This window comes from Parambassis ranga, chromosome 6, assembly GCF_900634625.1.
Source record: "Parambassis ranga chromosome 6, fParRan2.1, whole genome shotgun sequence".
Classification (NCBI taxonomy): Eukaryota; Metazoa; Chordata; class Actinopteri; family Ambassidae; genus Parambassis; species Parambassis ranga.
In genome coordinates, this window is record NC_041027.1 from 15113873 (window position 1) to 15134838 (window position 20966).

The 20966-nt window shown below is 49.3% G+C and overlaps 2 protein-coding genes across 2 annotated transcripts; both read left to right on the plus strand.

The window, feature by feature from the left end:
* The first annotated feature begins 1385 nt into the window (after positions 1-1385).
* On the plus strand, positions 1386-4228 carry tekt3 (tektin 3). Its single transcript, XM_028408453.1, has 8 exons — positions 1386-1449; positions 1528-2089; positions 2490-2573; positions 2659-2729; positions 2798-2941; positions 3016-3238; positions 3772-3926; positions 4012-4228. The coding sequence occupies exons 2-8, from the start codon at positions 1538-1540 to the stop codon at positions 4226-4228; spliced, it is 1446 nt and encodes a 481-aa protein (XP_028264254.1). The 5' UTR covers positions 1386-1449; positions 1528-1537.
* A 4493-nt stretch (positions 4229-8721) lies between these two features.
* pmp22b (peripheral myelin protein 22b) lies at positions 8722-14068 on the plus strand. Its single transcript, XM_028408619.1, has 5 exons — positions 8722-8895; positions 9331-9421; positions 9545-9638; positions 11810-11950; positions 12409-14068. The coding sequence occupies exons 2-5, from the start codon at positions 9344-9346 to the stop codon at positions 12567-12569; spliced, it is 474 nt and encodes a 157-aa protein (XP_028264420.1). The 5' UTR covers positions 8722-8895; positions 9331-9343; the 3' UTR covers positions 12570-14068.
* The last annotated feature ends 6898 nt before the right edge of the window (positions 14069-20966 follow it).

Below are 20966 nucleotides of genomic sequence, written 5' to 3' on the forward strand. Positions count from 1 at the left end.
GAACTGGTGTCCCCCAAGGTTTGATCATGGGTCCTCTGTCTCTCATTAATTACCTCCTATCACTCTGTCAAATCCTCTGAAGTGAATCCACTTCAACTGCTACACAAATATAAATGACAAAGATCCAGACTACACTTAAATACAAAGAAATCACGTCTTTTTACCAGCACTATTCTATAGGAAGGGAAATCATGCCATGATGCCGTGGGCGCTGCAGCCTCCTCCTGTCCTCGCAGTGGAGTGGACGGCGTGCCTGATCGCTCAGACATTCCTACTATGCAGTAATTCACAACATACTCTCATGGGCCACAAGGCAGGAGTATATATAGACCCCTCTAACATTTCCTTCACGTTCTGAGGCCAACAGGGAGATTGACAAGGAAGCGCTTTTCCAGCGGGAGGAATTTCATAGGAGGGCTGGCTTTATGCTTTTCTGGGGCGTATTTATAGCGGCTGAGGTCAGGGCACCGCCGGCATGCCGGGTGGCCTTCTTCAAACCTGGCCATGTTAAGCGATGCTGCCAGGCCAGAGCAGGGGCGGAGTAATGAGGCATCATTCCATTCTAAATCTAAACCTCCATGTTAATGACAATAGTACCAGAGCAGAAGGAACAACTGATCTGATAAACAATAAAAGGATTTACAACTTTATGTACTCTCCAATAACATGACGACATAAAAACAGCACAAACATCCACCAAATGTGCTTAAAACAATAAAAGAGTACGATGAAGCTGCCGCCTGCAGCCTGTGTGTTCAAAGCCAGGCTATCATCTGTCCGGCCCTACCCCCTCAGAACAGATTAGTGTAAATGATCCTCATTTCCAATGGACGGTAACACAACACAGATTATTATTCTGTGCTTCGGGGGTTTGTGTGGACTCTTCCTGTGGCATGAATCTTTAAAGAGGAGACTGTAATCCATACAGGGTGACAGAGAGCTACCTGACGCTGCACAGAAGCCCGCTCAACTCCTCAAAGACAGAGCTCAGATTGCTGGCAAGAAATGTGACAGCAGAGGAACCGAACAGGAGTCATTCAGTGCAGACTGACAGTAAACCAAGTGTTTGACTTCTGTGCACACACAGCATCCATTTGAGGGAAAAAGCAGAGTGGATAAATCAAGAAATGTAATAATAAGAAGAGAAAAATTACAAACATAAACTCCTATCTACGCTGGAGTGACACTTTGTAATACCACTATATATAAAGAAAAAGCACCTGGACGACATTAATCTCCTCAGCACAGTGTTGCAGTAACCAATGGCAACTGCTTCTGTGTCAACAGAAATCTTGGACAAGGCCGGCTCCTGCAGCGCCATTGGCTGGCTGAATGAATGACTTGCAAACTTGTCTATCTATTATGCATGCTGCTTTACCTTCAGTGTGTTCTTGAGCTCATTCTCAGGTAAACACAGCTGAGAGGAGGGTCACAGCAACGAGCTGCAAGGTAAGACACTGGTTTTATTTTGACACCTCAACGCAGACTCTTCAAAAATACTTTTTAAACTTTAGCACCTCTGAACAGGCTGTCAGACATGGAGCTGATGGGATCCACCCTGACAGCCACCTATGCTCGGCCAAAGACCAGCCACTTCCTCCCCGCCATCTCCACCATGGCATCCAGCTACCGCAACACCCAGCTGGCCCCGACCATGAGTCACGGTGCCAATCTGTGGAGGACCAGCAGTGCTGCCATCCCATCCTCGTCTGTGCAGCGAGAGAATTTAGACCTGGTCCGAGCCAAGACCATGTTCTACCCGTCCAACAGGAGCGTGCTGACCACCCGCTACACCCCGGATGACTGGTACAAGTCCAACAACAACTACTACCGGGAGTCTGAGCTGTCCCGAAAGAGTGCGGAGAGGCTGAGGAAGGACACCATCCGGCTGATGCAGGAAAAGGAGCAGCTGACCAGATGGACACAGGAAGCGACCAGCAAGAACATCGGCGAGAGGCTCAATGACATCGTCTTCTGGAAGTCTGAGCTGAGCCACGAGATTGACAACATGGTGACAGAGATAGCAGCACTCAGCGAGGTCAAGAGGAGGCTGGAGAGAGCCTTAGCAGAGACAGAGGGGCCCCTTCAGGTGAGGACAGATATTTCTACATGTTCTTATTAGAGCTATTGTATAAGGGCGCTCTGCTGTTTCTATCATTCAAATCAAGCCTCGGCTCAGTGCCCGGTTTGGTTGTAGCAACAGTATCTGTGTCTGCCGCGCCGCCTCGGCTGGGTCAAACTGTAATTAGGTCACCTTAGTGCCCATCGGTCACTACCTGTCAACCTGACTGGACATCTGACACCACGCAGGGCAAATATCATGTAGCAGAAGGCTTTCTTAGAGGCTTCTCCAGGTAACTGAAACTGTAGACTCACCTGGAGAGGCGCACAGGGGCATTACATACATGTATGCATGTGTTTTAATATCATCAAAGCTGAATGAAAGTCACCTGCTCATCTTGTTTTAGTCACGATCATTTTGTCAATAGGTGTCTCAAGAGTGTTTGTACCACAGAGAGAAGCGGATGTCCATCGATCTGGTACATGACGGCGTAGAGAAAGACCTCATAAAGGTACGATAACAGCAGCCGCTCAGGTTTGTCCTGCTTCTCACCGCGGACAAAAGCTCACCTGTCTTTCTGCCTCTCATCCAACCAGGAAGTAGAGGTCATAAAGTCATGTCAGGAAAGGATGAGGAGACACTTGGAGAGAGCCGTCGCTCAGCTGGCGTAAGTCTGAAGTTTGCTGTACGTGAGTCTGTCTGTGTGTTTACTGCTGTAAATGCTGCTTTGTGCAGGTCGAACCGAGCAGCCCAGCACGAGCTCGAAAGAGACATGAGCGACAAAGTGACCGCTCAGAGGATCGATGACAGGTGTCACCATCTGAGGAACACGTCAGACGGCATCGGCTACTACAGAGGGATCGACAGGCTGGACCCTTCGTCAGTTTAAAACCACCTGTAATCTGTTTAATCTTAAACCAGACGGCGGCTGAAATGTTCCTTCCCTCCTTTAGAATCTCTCTGCCCGACTCCTGGTCCAAGTTCTCCGATGACAACATCCTGCACTCCCAGAGCGAGCGCGCCACCTCCCACAAGCTCCGGGACGAGATAGAAATCCTGCTCAGCACCACGTCCAATGAAATGTGGAACCAGTTCAACAACGTCAACGTTTCCTTCACCAGCCGCATCTCCGAGACCGCCGACACCAAGAACAGCCTGCAGACACACCTGGCTAAGGTCATCAATCATTACCGCCTCTGTGAGAACAGCCTGGGTCAGAAAGGGAGGCCGTCACATGGCTCCGAGTCTAACCTGATTTGCCTCTTGTTAAGTAGAGATCATGTGTTTGCACTAATCTCGGTACCTGAGCAGTGCCTGTAAATTTACTATCAAACATCCCAGTTCGAAGAATAATGGTAACTGACTGCTGTTTGCCTGTGCCGTTTCACACTGGACGCCGTTGTAGTGGGGTTAATTGATCAGCTGTTGGATGGTTTGAACACTGACAGCAGCTGTGATACGAGGCACACCGTCCCTGATCATCCTCGGTCATTGTCAGCCATGAGGGGTCATAACTCAAAGCAATTAGATTACATCAAATGTACAGAGCAGCTCACTGTGCAGCCCGGCCTAGCTGAAGTCTGCAGAGTCTCTGCTGTTCTCCTGCCTCCTCCTGTGTCAGTCCTTTCCTTTATCACAGAGTAGTTAGTTTTAAAATGTACAAACTCTGACGTGTTACACCACACTGGGCTTTGTTTCTGTTCCTTCAGACTCTGCAGGAGATCTTCCAGACTGAGATGCTGATCGAGTCTCTGAAGAAAGCCCTTAGAGACAAAGAGTGTCCACTCAAAGTGGCCCAAACCCGGCTGGAGGAGAGGACCCGCAGGCCTAACGTGGAGCTCTGCAGGGACAACCCGCACCACAGGTAGCTGCAGCACGTCTCAAATCTAAAAACCAGCTGTTAATGCTTCACCAGCATCCTTCTTTAAGCTGCTTGTCTTTGCCTTCAGGCTCGTGAACGAGGTGAGGGAGATCGAGGACACCATCCACAAACTCCGCGAGCGGCTGATGGAGGCAGAAGGCACTCTGCAGACTCTGGTCAAGACCAAAGTGCACCTGGAACATGACCTGTCCATCAAGGCCAACTCTCTCTTCTTGGACCAGGAGAAGTGCATGAGCATGCGCAAGAGCTTTCCCAGCATGCCGCGCCTGGTGGGCTACACTTAAGTCAGCAGAGGACGAACGACGCCGTCATTGGTTTGTTGTGGTGTGAATGTAAACACTTGTGTCTTTGCCTTTGAAAATGATGAATTAAAAGCCTCCATATTCACCGATAACTACCGTCTACACCTCCTGAGACTCACTTCAATTTCATACTTAAGTTTAAGGTCAAGCACAGCTGAAAATCCCACAAAGCCAACTGAAGACAAACCTGTGTGTGCAGCCGTCCTGTCCGTCCAAACAAGGCGTCCTCTGAACTCTCTCCTTGGTGACAGATCGCAGCCCAGTGAAGCACAAACAGCACCCTGGTAGCTCCTCACAGGAATCTATAAACAAACAGCAGGGATTAGTTTACACAATGCAGAGGTGGCAGCCAGGGCACACCTGTCAGGTGCAGTGATACTTCACACATGAGTGCAGGGAGACATGTATGTCCTCCTTTATGACCAAACACTAGACATAAATGATCAGAAGTTGAGGCTGATGTGATTCTCTGGAGCTTCTAACATGACACCTTACAGTTAGCTTAGAAATCTCTGTGATTCCTTTCAGGGTGGCAACAGGTTGGATGTGATCACAGCTGCTTCTGTGTGCAGTGCGCTGCAGAATTTGCAGAATTTGTTGTGAAGCGGCTTTTGATTTTCAGTTCAGCTCTAATCTGACCAAGTCCTTGAAAACATGACCCAACTCAAGTACTCCAACAGGGACTACAAAGGCCCCGCCCTCCTTCAGTGACTGGTGTGGTCATTAATCATCACCCCACCCAAAAAGGAGGAGCCAAACAAACATCTCCTGCAGCCGCCGCCCCCCCGGCCCCGCTCTTCTTTCACTCTCCTTCTCCACCCCTCCGTCCTCCTCCGTCCCTCCCTCCACTATCAGTTTCATTCTGTTGATCCAGCCAACACCTTTTTTCAAGCTATGAACACACACTCTGTAAACACACACACAGTCCTGGACCCGGCCCTACCACTACTGCTGCACTTCCTGTCCAAACTTTGGCTTTCCTGAGGAATGTCATCGTTGAATTAATCAGGATCAGGTTGATCAATAATCAGACTTAAACCACTCAAACACTGAAAACATTCACAGATTCCTGCAGAGGAGGAGGAGGAGGAGGAGGAGCGGCCATGAAGAATGTGTGTGTAGCTTGCACTTTGATTGAGGCATACAGTTTAACTGAGCCGCTCTCTGCTGTGCAAACACAGTGTTTGACTACAACTCTCAGCAGCAGGTCAATAGTGAGAGCCATGGCTTTGTGTGTGTGTGTGTGTGTGTGTGTGTGTGTGTGTGTGTGTGTGTGTGTGTGTGTGTGAGTGTGTGTGTGTGTGTGTGTGTGTGTGTGTGTGTGTGTGTGTGTGTGTGTGTGTGTGTGTGTGTGTGTGTGTGTGTGTGTGTGTGTGTGTGTGTGTGTGCCCGGGCACATTCCTAAGCCTTGGCCCCCTGTTATCTAGCCTCTCAGCACCTCACAATCAAACCCTGACAGTGGAGGGTTTTCTCTGTGTGACCCGTAGATCTACGGCGATGGCGGCCATGAGAAGCAGAACAAACCGCCACTCTCGTGCACAGTTTGAGGTTACGACTCTCTCCCTCTCTCTGGACGGAACACAAATAGGCCCACCTATGTGACCTCCTCCCTCGCCCCCACACATGAGGAATGTACTCTGGAATTCTCGCCGCAGTCCAAACATATCGGCGGTATATTTTTAACGGCAGCTCTTGTTATAGATGCCCTGTGACCCCTGTTATTTTATGGTTCTTACATTCCAGCATGCTACATGCTAAAGAGCTGATCGACGAACACTGTCAGTCACTGAGAGAGCTCCATCGATCAAAACAAGTCACTTTATTACATTTGATACTGGTTCGGCCTCCAGGTGTCTGCAGGTTGAATCCCTGCGGCTTCATGTGGCGGCACATTCATGCAGAACTAAACCTTCGGCTCTTCCTGCAGCCTCTGGATCTCTGCCAGACTTTTCTCAAGAGGCTCCATCACTGCGCGGTTAATAATAATAAAAACAAGAGGAGAAGAAGCCAGCAGTAACTGACAGGAAGCTGGAGGCAGGCAGATAAGACACGTCTCTCTGTGGTTTTCAAACTGCCAGCTTCTAAAAAAAATCATTTCCTTCATAATCAACACAGCATTCTGCACAAAACTGCAGTGATAAGACACCCGGCTGACCAAAGACCAAAGACCAGGGATCCACAGAACTGGCGACGCTCAGATTCCGGTCAGCTGAGCGATCCATTGATCAGTGACTCCTGCGAAGATGCAGCGCTGCAGTCTCTCTGCTGAATCACAGCCGGCTGACGATGGAGCCAGGATTCATGCAGAGTCCTAAACCCACATTTATTTATTCATGTCAGTGATACAGAGAGAGAGAGAGGCTCCATGACTGAGCACAGCTGTCATTTATATAAAAAAACAGTGTGTGCAGTGACACCCGTGGACGCTGAGGAAACTGCACTCCGCCTCCTGTTGTCGCGTCCACATGCTCAAACCTCAGAGCGTCTAGGTTTTGTATTGGTCTTGTCGTCACTTGTATGATGACATAATTCATCTGTAAATTATAAACCAGACTTTCTGTCTAGCTTGGTAATGTTAATGATTAGCTCCTCGGTTTGCCCAAGTTTAATCTTCAAGGTTAATCTGGTTAATCTAACAGCTTTAAGGACTAATTATTTTCCAGTTCTACTGGCTGCTGTGTTCAGTGTGTTTAAAGGGGCGCGGCTCGTCTCTGATTAAACTGTGATGACAAGAGTGCGGCTGTGAGTGGATTAAAACAGCACACAAACAAACAGACTCTCTTCCCCTCATCGGCCTTTGTCTTCTTACCATGTACCGGCTCCACTCACTCCTCACTTCTGATCCAGACCAGCAGGGTCTGTAAACGGTTCCCGGGGCCGGCAGAGCGAGGCGGGGGCAGGCCCGACTCCAACGCGGCTGGAGGGGATCTATTAAGGCACAAGGTCCCGCAGTGACGCAGGAAGGCCTCCCCTCTGACCCCTCTGAGGAGCATCAGCTGGATCCACATTTGTGCTGTGAGTACTGGTTTCTTCTTCCTGCTGATGGACTGTGGCTGGAGCCAAAGTGAAGCTGCAGATAATGCAATAAAGAGAAAGAAAGCATCCTGTCAGAACGTTTTAATGCCAACAGGCCGGACAGTTGATGTTTTGTTACAGAGGAACAGCATCTGCTTTTCCTCTCAGCGCTGTGCTGCAGATGGAGTTACTGTAACCAGACTCATGCCGTGTTGGCTCGGGTCCTATCTACATTTTCTCAGTATGCACTCCAGCGTGAAGGCGAGTGGTGTGGGGGGAGCGTTAGACGCTGCTCCAGATGTAACATTATTCAGCCTGAATGTTTGTTATGCGGCTCTCCCTGAGGAGTTTGGCTCTGACTCAGGCTTCACAAGCTGGAGTAAACTTTACACTCCCCTGTCCACTGACTGTCAGTCTTTTACAAACATTGACATATAAGGGATGGGAACGAGGAGCGCCGGAGCTGCTGCAGCCTTTAACGAGACCTCGCCTTCGCCTGTCACTGTGAACCTTTACTGCTGACCGTAAGCTCAGAGTTCAGGCCTGAATCACTGCAAGCACACAACAGATACAAGTGATAAGAGACAAATCACAGCAGGCACTTCAGTGCAGAGCAGCTCCCCCTCACAGCAGCACTTCACGCCTGTGGTCTGGTCCTGTAACTCTCCACACAACCAAGAAGTGTAAGTGAAGTGGCAAAGAGCAGAAAGTGGCTGCTGACAGGGGTTATCTGAGGTCAGGCTCCTCCAAACGCCACGAAAGTCTGAAAGAGTTTAAACATGCTGGCCGACCGTCCACGTGGGAGAATCCACACCTCAAACATTTACATTTCTCTGCTCCGTACTCCCTGCTCCGCTGGAATTCCACTCATTGCCAAACGCCCACATTTCTTATGCCTGACCTCGCTGCATACTGTTCACCTCTGAGCACTGTGAGTCCACGTTGGTCTCACTCCCTCTGGAAGTGAGTCATGTCAAACAGAGGAGAGCCCCATGCTATCTGTCAGCGGCCGGGCGGCGGGCATGCCGGTCCACACTGTCACACACAAACCGTGAGTCACAAGGCTGAGTACATGACTACCAGAGGCAGGAGCCCCACAACACCACACTGATCACCAAGGCAACGGACAGCTGACCCCACCAACCCGTACTGTACACAACAATCACAGCGTGGGACAGCCAGCTGGGTCCTGGTCATATCAGGATCCAGACCCAGCTGGGTCTCCTGCTGTTCTCTTATTGGTCAGAAATCTAGGACTTGATTCTTTCTGTGCAATAGAAACAAATCCTCGAAAGCAGATAGCGGCTCTTAGTTACCACGACAGCACAACAATGATCACAGAGTCACTACTCACACACACTGACTTGGTAACTAAGGCGACCCGTGCGCTATTACGCATGGTGCGTCTATATTGGGAATCCTGGCTGAGACCCAGAGAGGGTCGCTCCATGACGCAGCGACGCACGCAGGGCGTTGTTCTTCCATAATGAGACACTTTATAACAGCACGTCAGCTCTGGCATCAATCTAGTCTGAGAGCGAGCCGCAGCACGGAGGACTGACGCTGCCCGGACTCTTCCTGCTCCGTGGAAACCTGAGCTGCTTTTTTGAGGGAATACAAAAACTCCGCGACAAGTAAGTGCACTTCACTCTTCAACAAACTGGCTTTTATTCAGGCAGAGCCGGAGGATTCAAGGCGGAAACGCGCTTCAGACGCGCAGCTTCATGCGCGCACCGACGGAGCCGTGAGCGCGTAGAGCTCCATGTGCATGTGAACAGCGCGCGCTGCCAGTTCTAACACTGTGAGCAGGCAGAAAGGAAAAGGGAAAACTGCGTAATACGATCATTGGAAGACTTTCTGTTGACTTTCAGCCATAAAACAGATGCACTGCGACTCTAACTGTACCCGTGCCTGTTGATCCTTCACACAACATGTTACCGTTTTATCCTCCCGCTATTTGAAAGCTGGAGGATAAAGTTTCACTGTCCGTGCAGCAGACACACCCATGTCCCAGCACTGACACACACACACACACACTGACACTGTCTCCTCTCCTCATTACTGCCCAGACATCCTGACAAGATGCTGCTCCTCCTGCTGGGAATCATCTTCCTGCACGTCGCTGCTCTGGTTCTCCTGTTCGTCTCCACAATTGTCAGCGTGAGTAAAAACATGTTTTTCTCTGAGTAAAGAATTTAGTTAATGCTCAAACTGTGTCTGCAGGGGCTGTGATTCATGTTTCAATGAGTGCACGTTTCTCACTGTGCATGTTGTTGATTCCAGGTGTGGACGACGAGTGAAACCCACACCTCAGACCTGTGGAATAACTGCACCACCTACAATGAAGAGGTCCACTGTAACCCGGCCTCAGCTGGAGGTCAGACCCCATCACTCTTTCCTGTTCATGTACATTAAGCTCAGTGTTGTTCTGGGTGGGAACCTAAGGACTTGCTGTGGGTGTGTCTCGGCTCCTCTGGGACTCTGGTGCCATCTAGGGCAGAGAATGTGGCGGTGCTGTGTTGGAGCGTGAGCTGATAGGCTGCCGCTGTATAAATAGTCGTGGTGTGATGTCCATATTCAGGTGTCCTGTTGGGGACTCCACGGTGACAGGAGTGAGGGCGAACAGGGCGGGGCTGCACGGAGTATTTAAAGTTTGAAGTGTGTGTGTGTGTGTGTGAAAGCAGGGAGACCTTGGAGCACCCCGTGCAGCACACAGCATGCTGATGGAGGGTCACGCCCAGAGTCAGACCAGGGTGTCCAGTGTGCAGCAGCTGCAGTGTGACTGAGATATATGTGCACAAACAAACAGACGTGAATTCTCTAAAGATGTGATGAAGTGTGTGTGTGTGTGTGTGTGTGTGTGTGTGTGTTTGCTCCTAAACGTGCCGTCACTGGGGTGCAGGAGCTGCAGCAGGGTGATGTCATGGGTCTAGAATGAGCTGTGCTCGGCGAGTGTGTTTTGTCAGCCTGCGCTCTCTGCCAGGTAGTTTGTTTGACTTTGCTTTCATTAGTGCACTGACGCAGAGTGTTTATCTAAGGCTCAGGCTTCGGGAGATGGAAGATAGTGGTCTGCTGTCACACGTGTGTGTGTGTGTGTGTGTGTGGTGTTTTTTTTCTGAACCTCTGCTGAGCCATCACGTTCCTTCCTAAGTGAATCATAATCACAGACGTTATTTTTAGCAGATTTTTACAAACTTCTGAGTTTCCCCTTTGTCGTTGCCGTGGTTACAAACACACACACAATGACGCCCGAGTGACATGCCACAGTTATCACATGCTGCTAACAGCCAGGAAAATTACTTCATAGAATTTACAGGCTCTAAGTTTAGCCTACAACACACACACACACACACACAGAGGTAAACACTGCAGCTTTGTCTGCCTTGATAACAAACATGAATATTTTGGACTGCGAGTCCTCGGGGCCAGGAAATGTCCCCGCTTCCTACTACTGGTCACAGCACAGGAAGGAAAGAGGGCCGATGTCTCTTTATCCGTGATGTATTGTCATTATTGCAGAGTGTATATATAACAGTGGAATCTAATTGTTGCTCCGCTGGAAGAGTTGTGCAGCGTGTCGTGTTTCCTTCCATGTCAGGTCATCAGGATGAACTGTGGTCCTGTTATCGTAGGCAACCGGAGTCCAGGCGGTGCACTCCATCAGGACAGAGTTACTTTTTAAATCTATAACGGAGGCGCTGAGTGTAAGAGTCGTAAAGCCGGACCCACGCTGCAGAGCTTTAGTTTATGAGCATGATGAAGAGAGTGTTTGCACACTCGGGCACAAAGAGCTGATTAACACACAGAATCTTTCTTCACATTTTCACACAAGGATCCTTTAAATTGTGGTCAGCCGACTCCCCTCAAAGTGAATTGCCTTATTTCTTAATAGCCCTTGTTGTTGAGTATGTATGAGCGCTAATGAATTATGCAACATGCCTTTATTTCCGCGCCTCTCCATTAAAACATGACGGCATGTTGGAGGAACCGCAGACGGAACATGTCAGAGGGCCGACTGTTTACCAGCCGACCATGAGCCCATGGAACATTTGCTGACAGTAGGACAGCAGGGCAGTAAGATGATGAGGATTATGGCCAATTGTTAAGAAAAAGTTACAATTCTGACTTTAATCTCAGAATTCTGACCATCTTTTCAGAATAAATGTCAAAATGAATCTCAGCCTGGCCCTAATCTCCCTCGTTACTGTAACAAACGGAGGCGGTCCTTTGTGATTTGATGAAGAGCTGAAGGATGGAGAGGCTCTGATTCCCGGCACAAATAAAACACTCACAGAGACAGTCGATGTCTAATGGGTTAATGGTCTCCAGCCTCCTGGTCTTGGAGGACCAGCTGAAAGGATCGATGAGGTACATTTGGTCTTAGTCCTGCTGTGAGGGGTGCACAGGGCTTTTAGGAACAAGATACCCAGGTTGCATCGTTAAGGATCAATTACACATTCCCAGAAGTAAACTCGTTATGTTGTGTTTGTGAGGACGCTCCATTTTTTGTATGACTGGTTATTGACGGTTCTCGATTCTCCTCTGCAGAGTGGATCCAGTCGGTCCAGGCTCTCATGATCCTGTCCATCATCTTCAGCTGCCTGTCCCTCATCCTCTTCTTCTGCCAGCTCTTCACGCTGCAGAAGGGCGGACGCTTCTTCCTCACCGGAACCTTCCAGATCTTTGCAAGTGAGTAAGGCAGAACCACTGCACCGACCCCGCTCCACCCACACCGCCGGGCTGCTCGACTGAATGAGCAGAGCCTGATCCAGGTCCTAATGGTTTGTCCATTGTGCTCCGTGCCCTTTGGCCACAGAGCAGCTCCACTGCCTGTCCTTTGTGTTCTGTTGGCAGCCCTTTGCAGAATCCCAGGTCCGCTCTGCGCGCTCGCTCGGCCAGCGCAGGTGCCCACTCAGCCGGACAGGAATGAAGCCGGGAACGCCGCCAGCCGCCAAGTTAAAATGTCAGGAAGGCTGGCAGCGTGGGGGTCCGACACGCAGACAAACATTGTGTTTGAGCGGGGAGGGCTGGAGAGGCGTGCAAAGGCCAGAGCGGATGAATCAGAGAGAGAGAGGGGTCACGCCGGGACAGGCTGCAGAGAAACACGATCTGAGGACTGAGCTTCTGTTTTTCTGCTCTCTCTGCAGGTTTGTTTGTGATGAGCGCAGCCATCATCTACACGGTGATGAGTTCGGCGTGGGTGCCGCCCATGAACTCCTTCGGCTACTCCTACATCCTGGCGTGGGTGGCCTTCCCTTTGGCGCTGATCAGCGGACTCATCTACGTCATCTTGAGGAAGCGAGAATGAGCCGTCACTCCATCCCAGTGATCCCAGTAGAGCCCCGCCTCCTCCCTCCTCCTCCTCTCCTCCCCTGCCCAACTGCAAGTGTTATCAGCCCCCATCACAGGGAGGAGGGGGGTCATCCCGAAAACCTACAACACCAATACTGTCAAGATGTATATAGTATCTATGGTTTAAAACCTATTTATAACACTTTTTACATATGTGTACATAGTCTCTGTTGAGCTTCGTTTAGCTGATTAAGTCTTTGTTTGTCATGATGACATAATTATATTCTGTTGTGTTTTTTTTCGTTGCCAAAGAATTAGGAAAAAGAAAAGTAAAAAAAAGGTTCTTGAAGTATATTAACCACGTGCATGTGTAGAGATAGAAGGTTTCTTTGCTTTACAAAAAGGAGTGGTGACATCCGCAGACGTAGTGTAGCCATCAAACATAGACCTGGTCCTGTTTTTCTATTTGTGAAGTTTAAGTGTTTTTTTAATTTCTTTTTTTTTTTCAACAAAAGATGGTGCTATGTATTTATCATTCCGATTTCTGATAGCAAACATTTACAACAACACGTTGTCACTGTAGAACAGAGAGGAGACGAACCAACGCCGCCGTGGGGCCAGCGGGACTTTACTTTGCATCGTACCCTTCGTTTGTTTCACAAAGATAGTCTAGCTCCTGCCAATATGGCCGCCACTGCTGTGACCGCTGTCCTCTGTGCGCCCCCCTCTGGTCGTGTAAATGACTGTGGAATCTTTTCTTAGTTCTAGTTCAAAGTGCGCAGGTGTTGCCCTTTGTGGCCTTACACGAGGCCCACAGAGGCGTGCGGACCTCGCCTCTCTGCTGCAGTGAGGACGAGACGGTGCCTGACTGCTTCTTTAGGGAACACTGCCTTTGTTTTCATTCATCAGCTACTGTACACGGCCACGGTTGAGGCGACGCATTGATGATGAGGGATGTCAGTATTACTCTGTGAGTCAGGTGTTTGCTTTAATTTCACACCTCCAGAAGCCAAAAATGCCTTTTTCCACATCCAGAAAATCAAACGAAGCCAAAGAGGAAAAGAAAAAGAAGTAACCGCCACCGAGTTGAAGCCATATTAATTCAATCGTATGAAAATCACATGGGGGTTTGCAGCGAATGTCTGTCTCACATACTTGAACGCTGCAGTCTCCGCCCACTGATGTTTGTTTAAAACACTGTTAACTGCCGTTTTAATGGACGCTCCCTGGCTTAATAAAACCACCCTCACATTATCTGACACTGTTGTTCTATTCTACTGGATTCATGCTAACACTTGATGCATGTGAAGCTAGAACTGGGAAGAAAGTGTGGGGATGACTTTCAGACCCCAGTGTTTCATTCAGAGCTTCCACTAGCTGCCCTGATGCTCTAAAGGGTTCAGTTAGAAGAGCCCGCCTCTAATGACGACTGCCCTCTGCCTGATGTAGAGTCCGTGCAATGTTTACACCTGATGCTCCCTGAGTTTAACCATTAAAGGATGTTTCTGACCACCAGCATGGAGCCATCTGTGTGTGTGTGTGTGTGTGTGTGTGTGTCAGCTCTCTCTCTCTCTTTCTATGTGTGTGTGTGTGTGTGTCAGCTCTGTGTGTATGTCTGTCAGCTCTCTCTCTCTTTGTGTGTGTGTGTCAGCTCTGTGTGTGTGTCTGTCAGCTCACTGTGTGTGTGTGTGTGTCTGTCAGCTCACTGTGTGTGTGTGTGTGTGTGTCAGCTCTCTCTCTCTCTCTTTATGTGTGTGTGTGTGTGTGTCAGCTCTGTGTGTGTCTCTCAGCTCACTGTGTGTGTGTGTCAGGAAAGTCTCCTCACTGCTCCACTCCTGCTCCACAGCACCACCTGCTGTCTGCACACAGAAACTGCACCCACAATTCATAGTTCACAGTAGATAATCAAACACTGCCCCCGTGTGGTTCAAGAAGAGCACTGCAGGTGAACCCATCATGCACCCCCCCCCACCCCCTGGGTTCAGCAGATCATATTTTTCTTCACCGTTCACCCTCATTAACCCTGTGGACGATCATTAGGCGGCTGCATATGATATTAGCATGCACGCCTGCGATACAGAGAGGTGATTTCTCCTGCCTGTCTGCTCTAATGAAGGATCCTCCTCCAGAGCCATTACAAAGGCTTTTATAGCACAACACATCGTTAGAGCTAAAGGCAGGAGACTAATGACTCTTTTAGTTCTGATTAATTAGTTCAGAAATGCAGACAGAGCTTCCCCCAGACGTGCTCTTACCTCTTGGCACAGAAGATTTTTTTTAAATTAAAGTTGTTTGCATGAGGGGATTAATAACATTAATAAGAGATCTGCATGAGTCATATTTGAGTCATATTTTGCATTTAAAAATATAAAATGCTCACAACAGCAAAGATGCATCCTGAGTTAAACAATCAATCCACAAAACCTGTCCAAGTGTTTAAAAACAGGGACGAAAAGAGGGACCGAGGACTCATCAATGATCCCACCTAGTTTCTCAGAACAAGGAAACACAACCTGTAAACAGAACCAAACCACTGCAACAGAAACAATAAAACAGAGCATTCAAACGCTGAATGAGACATGTAACAAGTCTCAGCCTTAAAACTGAAAAGATAAGGCAGAAATGTGAGACGACCTCGTCTCTGTCCAACCTTTGACCCTCTCTTAAAAATCCAGACATGAGTCTGTACGTTTACAGCCGTCATTATCAGGAGCACATTAAAAAAAACGATGTTTCCAGGCATTGGAAACGACTGCTGTGCACCAATCTGCTGCCCCCTGGTGGTCGTAAAAAGATCTTAATCTAAACTTTACCCTGTGTGTGTTCACATCTAGACTTAACCAGATGTTTTTCATCGTCGAGGCGACACAGTCGCACGCCGTCGGGTGGGACATGAACTCCAGGCTGCAGGGAGGAAATCTGAACCCTCTCTGTCCACCTCTCAGGTGTCCTACACAGTGTAACGGGTCGTTTCTGAGCGGGACATTAACCATTGACAGAACGCTGCTGTTTATGTGTGAAGATGAATATTTAACCACACACAGACAGATCAGTGTGACTCTCAGTGGACCTCAGATCAGCCCGTGCAGCACACACAGCCCAAAGCTTCACTGGAGAATGAGTAAAAACAGTAAAAATAACACAGAATGTCCTGGTGTGGCGTCTGTCAGATATTGACTGATATGCGTTATTACCTCGCTGCTTTATGGGTGTCTGGGGGCTCCGCGGATCATTGTTCCACCATCATGAGGTCAAGGACGAGCTTTTAAAATAATCACTTTTCTCCATTCATGCCCTCACATTTCTCCCCCCGTCTTGTCCAATCACACCCGATGTCACCATCACGTCCCGCACTCCCGCCTCCGCCCCGCCCTCCTCTGACTTTGAGTCGACTGGGAGATAATATTCTCTCATTTCTGGAACACAATGAGCAGGATGCAAACAGAAGGCCCGCCTTAATCTATCACAGCTCCTTCATCGCGCAGGGCGCATGGTGACAGGCACAAAATCGCAGAGCCGGTGGGGAGGAGGGCAACAGACGCAATTAATGCTCATGAAATGCAAATGGTACTTTATGTAAGGTGGGGGCCGGGAAGGAGGGCTCGGCCTCTGAGAGCTCTGCCGCCATCTGCTTGCTATCAGCAGCAGTGGAGGAACCTCTGGGTCCTGGTAATTTGTAGCTTTAATAACGTCTCCCTCAGCTGGAGGAAGAAGAGGGAGACCAGGCTGGAGGGGAAGAGGACACGCAGCTGGCTCAGATTAGATTTAGATTAGCCAGCCGGATCACACGGCGATCTGACCTCTCACACTCCGGCACGGGCATAAACACACATGTAGAGACTCACGCAGCCCTGGCCTCCTTCAAAGCTGACCCTAATCCGAAGTGGACTCCAGAAGTCCCCGAGGAGGTCTGCAGGTTATTCAGGAGCAGGATCAAGGACCGCAGCGGGTAGACTCAAGCTCAGACTACCCCCCAGAGTCACGTTTGAAGGGGTCAAAGTGGACCAACACTCCACCAGCCTACTCCCAGGACTGGGTCAAGGTCATCGGCACACACAGCTGATCCCTGACCCCCCGGTGTCCATCACAGTCCGGACACAAAGCACGGACTGGCAGCTGATGGAGCCACAGACTGAATCAACGTCAGCCACGCCCATACATCACAATCACTTTCACCAGCGTGCACTCACAGTGAGGGCTGATCATTTCATACAGAGGAAGAGGAGGAGGAGGAGAGGAGGCAGCAACACCGTGAAGACGGTCAGTTACAACATGTAGCATGTACACTGCATGCATGTCTCAGGCAGAACAAGGCTGCTTTGAGGCTCTGCAGACAGACAGGCGGCGCTCCGTAAAGCTTCGTCCTGCTCAGATGGACGGCAGTAAAATCTGTCTGAATGGTGTCAATGAAGCCTCGTAAATCCTGCGGGCCGTAACGGGCCTCCTGTGGGAATGCAGGGCCAGTTATTTGTAGCTGCATTTTTTAACAGCCCCACGTTCTGAGCGACACTTTTTAATGTGTAAAAAAAAAAGACGTTTTCAGCTTGCGGCTGAAGAGATGTATGAGGAGGTCCTGCTGCAGAAACACACAGTGCATCTACAGAACCAAGCTTCAGACTGGACGTATATCACAGAATCTTTTGGTTCCGGTGCCACAGCTCCAGCTTCTCTCTGTGACGGCCTGTTGTCTGCAGACAAAGCTCGCCCTGCATCTCTTACATGAAATGATTTATTTACATCTCTGAAAGGCTGCGTGTGCTCCTCCTAATTATGATATCACTCTCCTTCTGGATAAATGACCGGACCATCGATCCAAAAGAACTCCCACCTAACGGCTAATGAAACTAATTAGTCAGCTTCTTTCCGAGCTTCCACGAGTGCGGAAAGCTCCATTCATGCTTTAAAAGAACGGAGGCAGGAGGGTGATTAGCAGAACACAGACGAACGCTGTAATCTGAACTCTCAGTGGAGAGTCTGCTGTGGCCCGTCAGGAGATAACGGGCCGACAGCGGCGCTGCCATGAGCTGCAGCATGTTAGCTGAGGAATCCCAGCACAAAGGGCTGACGGAGCGATAAGACAGGACGCAGCAGCACGGAGCTGCATTATGCATGCATGGACACAGAACAAAGGGAAAACATGTACTGCACGCACACACACACACACACACACACACACAGAACACAACATTAAAACAGAGCTGTAGCTGTTTGTTAAGATAAATAAAAGTATCATACTTTCACAGTGCGGTCTGTTTCAGACCTTTTCAGTGTCATATTTCCGATTGTCACACCCTGTTCATCACATTGTGTGATGGTGTGTGCTGTGTCTACACTTCTCTGACTTCTCCCCCCTCATCTCTGGGCCTGCCGCTGCTGCTGTTTGTGTGTTTGTATGTTTTGTCTTTCTGCCGTCTGCACAGGCTTCCAGTGCCGCCAGCTCTCTGCTCCAACATTCACCTCCCAGCTGTTCTGTTATTTGTGTATTTATTTGTAGTTCTGCTAATTTAAATGAAGATTTTTGGGCCCGCAGAGTCTCAGTGCATCACTGCGATGCTGCACAATAAGGACAGAAAGGTCAAAGATCTGACCCACAAAACTCCCTTTTCAATTTCTCTTTACAAAAACTCATCTATCAAGAAGACATGTTGATGGGCCTCAGTGTGTGTTTGTGTGTGTGTGTGTGTGTGTGTGTGTGTGTGTGTGTGTGTGCATTGCTCCTGCCAGTTTGTGCAGCCCCCTGTAGGACTGACCCTCAGTGCCTGCATAAAACCACTCACCCTTCATCCTCTAAAAACACTGCTGCACCCGCAGCTCAGCGCTGTAGATCACACACACACACACACACACACACACACGCACACACACGCACACACACACACACACACACACACACACACACACACACACACACACAAACACACACACAGTGTGTCTGGATAATGTCCGTGCTGCCCCTCACTGCACAGGGAACTTTGAGGACAGCACTCACACGGCCCCTTCATGCCTGCTCCCCCCCAACAATCAGAGGCCATATGGTAAACATATTGCTGCGGTTCATTGGCTTTTATGGCCGCTGCTTAAAGAATGGGGCTTTGGTTGAAGGGGTGTTCCGGGGGCCGGTGTGAAGGGCAGAATAATACAGTCCGCCTTCAGTCCATTAGACAGCCTTTATTTCTATTAGCCAGTCAGCAGCCGGCTCTCTGGGACCATTCGGACCCCTCGGCCTAATTAAGAATGAAAACAGAACCACGTGACGTGTGGACGATCATCTGACCGTCCTCCAGTCAGCGGTCGTCACATCACCACACAGGCGGCCATCACACTCTGCTGAGGTGACACAGGGAAGTGACTTTGCACTACTTTAAAACTTAATGGTGCAGAGGATTTGGGAAGAGTGACAGCGGAGTGCCAGCACAGGGCTCGTTAGCATGAATGTTTTCCTTCACTGCTGCAATAACTCTGCGGGCTTAATGCTCCCCTTGATCCAGAGCAGAACCTCTGGTGACAACCTTCACGCCAGCGTGTCAACGTTTCAAAAAACGAGCCGCCGCCACATTCGATTAGAAGGAACTCCGTCTTTGCAGAGTGCACTCTTTCCTTGCTCTGTGCCGCTGCTGTTTTTACAGCCTGCTGTAAGTCACTCAGACAGCATCCTGCGCCGCCACGCTGACCTGCATCTGGACAGCATCTGGGGTCACCGAGGTCACCCTGACAAGTGCTAAAGCATGTGGACACTTCCTCCTTCGCTTGGAGGGGTCCGTGAAGTTCTTAAGCAGGGGAAACTAAGAAGTGGTGAAGACCATCACTCAGAAAGCAAACATTCTGTTCATACAGTCCAGTGATTCACAGATGTGAATCACTGGACGTCTTTCCGTTTAGTCTGTCCCTCTGCATCAGGACACCTGCAGCAGGAAGTCAACAATAAAGAGGATAAACTGAGAAATAAAAAGGGCACATGATCAATGAAGGAGAGGTGACTGACAGCTGATAACAGCGCGGTTCGTCTGTGGTGTCCTCAGCTAATTACTCCACAGCCCCACAGGAGGAGCCCCACAGGAGGAGCTCCACAGGAGGAGCCCCACAGAAGGAGCCCCACAGAAGGAGCCCCACAGGAGGAGCCCCACAGGAGGAGCCCCACAGGAGGAGCCCCACAGGAGGAGCTCTCTTTCTCTTCTTTCTTGTCTTTCATTTTTTCACCTTCATAAGTAAAAATATTCAATCTTTTAACAAAACATTAACGTTTTAAATTAAACTTTTATGTGGATTTAGGTGGGTCTGCTGTGGGCTGGAGCCATCATCAATGCCTCCTGAAGAAGGTGGGATTCATTCCTCCTTCCTGGTTATTGATAAGCCCTCTATAACCAACAGACAGGATCAGAAGCCGTCGATGGCGCCTGTGTTCTTCATTTATGTTCAATCAATGGGAGCTCATTCACTATTGAGCTTATGCTAACTGCAGTGGGACCCTGAGAAGCGCTCTCATTACCAGCGAGCAGCTTTTAATGATGTCCGCTCTCATTAAGACTGATGATCAGAATTGATCCTGAACTGTTTGACCTCTGCACTCTGAGCTACAGTGGTTAAACTGTAAGCTGCTCTGCATCTGTCACTGTGGGCCACACATGCTGCAGGAGGCGGAGGAGGTGATGCTGCTGGAGCTGCACTCTCCACCCTGCGGCTCTGTCTCCCACCTGATCCCACAGGCCTCGTCTCTGTCCTCACCTGTGACCCCCCCATAGCCTGCAGGTAGTAGTGACAAATGACTGACAGGGCAGCACCTTGTCATCTGCGTTCAGGGACCCCGTCGACCTGCTCAGTAGTCATTATATGGGACCAGGGCCACTGCAGGGGACACCCCAAATGATCTCTGTTCTGTGCCCTCAGCTCACCTCTTTATATGCTAATGAAGCTGTCCGATGAGCTAATTTGTAACAGCTTGGCCAATCAGTGGGGGACTCTTTGGTTGCCATGGTGCCGCTCAGCAGGAGCGCCCTGGTACCGGGGTGAGTTCTAATGGCAGCAGGTGGACAACAGGGCGGCTTGGTTCCTGTGTGCCGTCCAGCTGTGTCCCTCCCCTGCATGTCACGACCCCACACAACCAGGAGGGGTCACCTCGCTCAATGTGGCCAGAAGAGAAAAATGTCACTAAATGTCAACAAAAACTGAAAATGAAGTCAAAATACAACCATCACAAAAATGGCAGCAGTTATGGTGGAGCCAGTGGACATAAACAAATAAAATCCTCCAGTTTCAGGAGGATATATATATATATATATATATATATATATATATATATATATATATATATATATATATATATACACGAGGAGAGACCAATCACAAAAGGAGGATGACTTGTGTAGATTAGAATGCATGTAGTGCTGGACTCTTGTGACTGTGAGATAATGGGATC

Bases quoted from the DNA above. Each gene is read 5' to 3' on its own strand.
- tekt3 (XM_028408453.1), top strand. From the start codon at position 1,538: ATGGAGCTGATGGGATCCACCCTGACAGCCACCTATGCTCGGCCAAAG. The intron at 2,090-2,489 runs GTGAGGACAGAT...TTTTGTCAATAG, and splicing joins AGACAGAGGGGCCCCTTCAG to GTGTCTCAAGAGTGTTTGTA. The intron at 2,942-3,015 runs GTCAGTTTAAAA...TCCCTCCTTTAG, and splicing joins ATCGACAGGCTGGACCCTTC to AATCTCTCTGCCCGACTCCT.
- pmp22b (XM_028408619.1), top strand. From the start codon at position 9,344: ATGCTGCTCCTCCTGCTGGGAATCATCTTCCTGCACGTCGCTGCTCTG. The intron at 9,639-11,809 runs GTCAGACCCCAT...TCTCCTCTGCAG, and splicing joins TAACCCGGCCTCAGCTGGAG to AGTGGATCCAGTCGGTCCAG. The intron at 11,951-12,408 runs GTGAGTAAGGCA...CTCTCTCTGCAG, and splicing joins AACCTTCCAGATCTTTGCAA to GTTTGTTTGTGATGAGCGCA.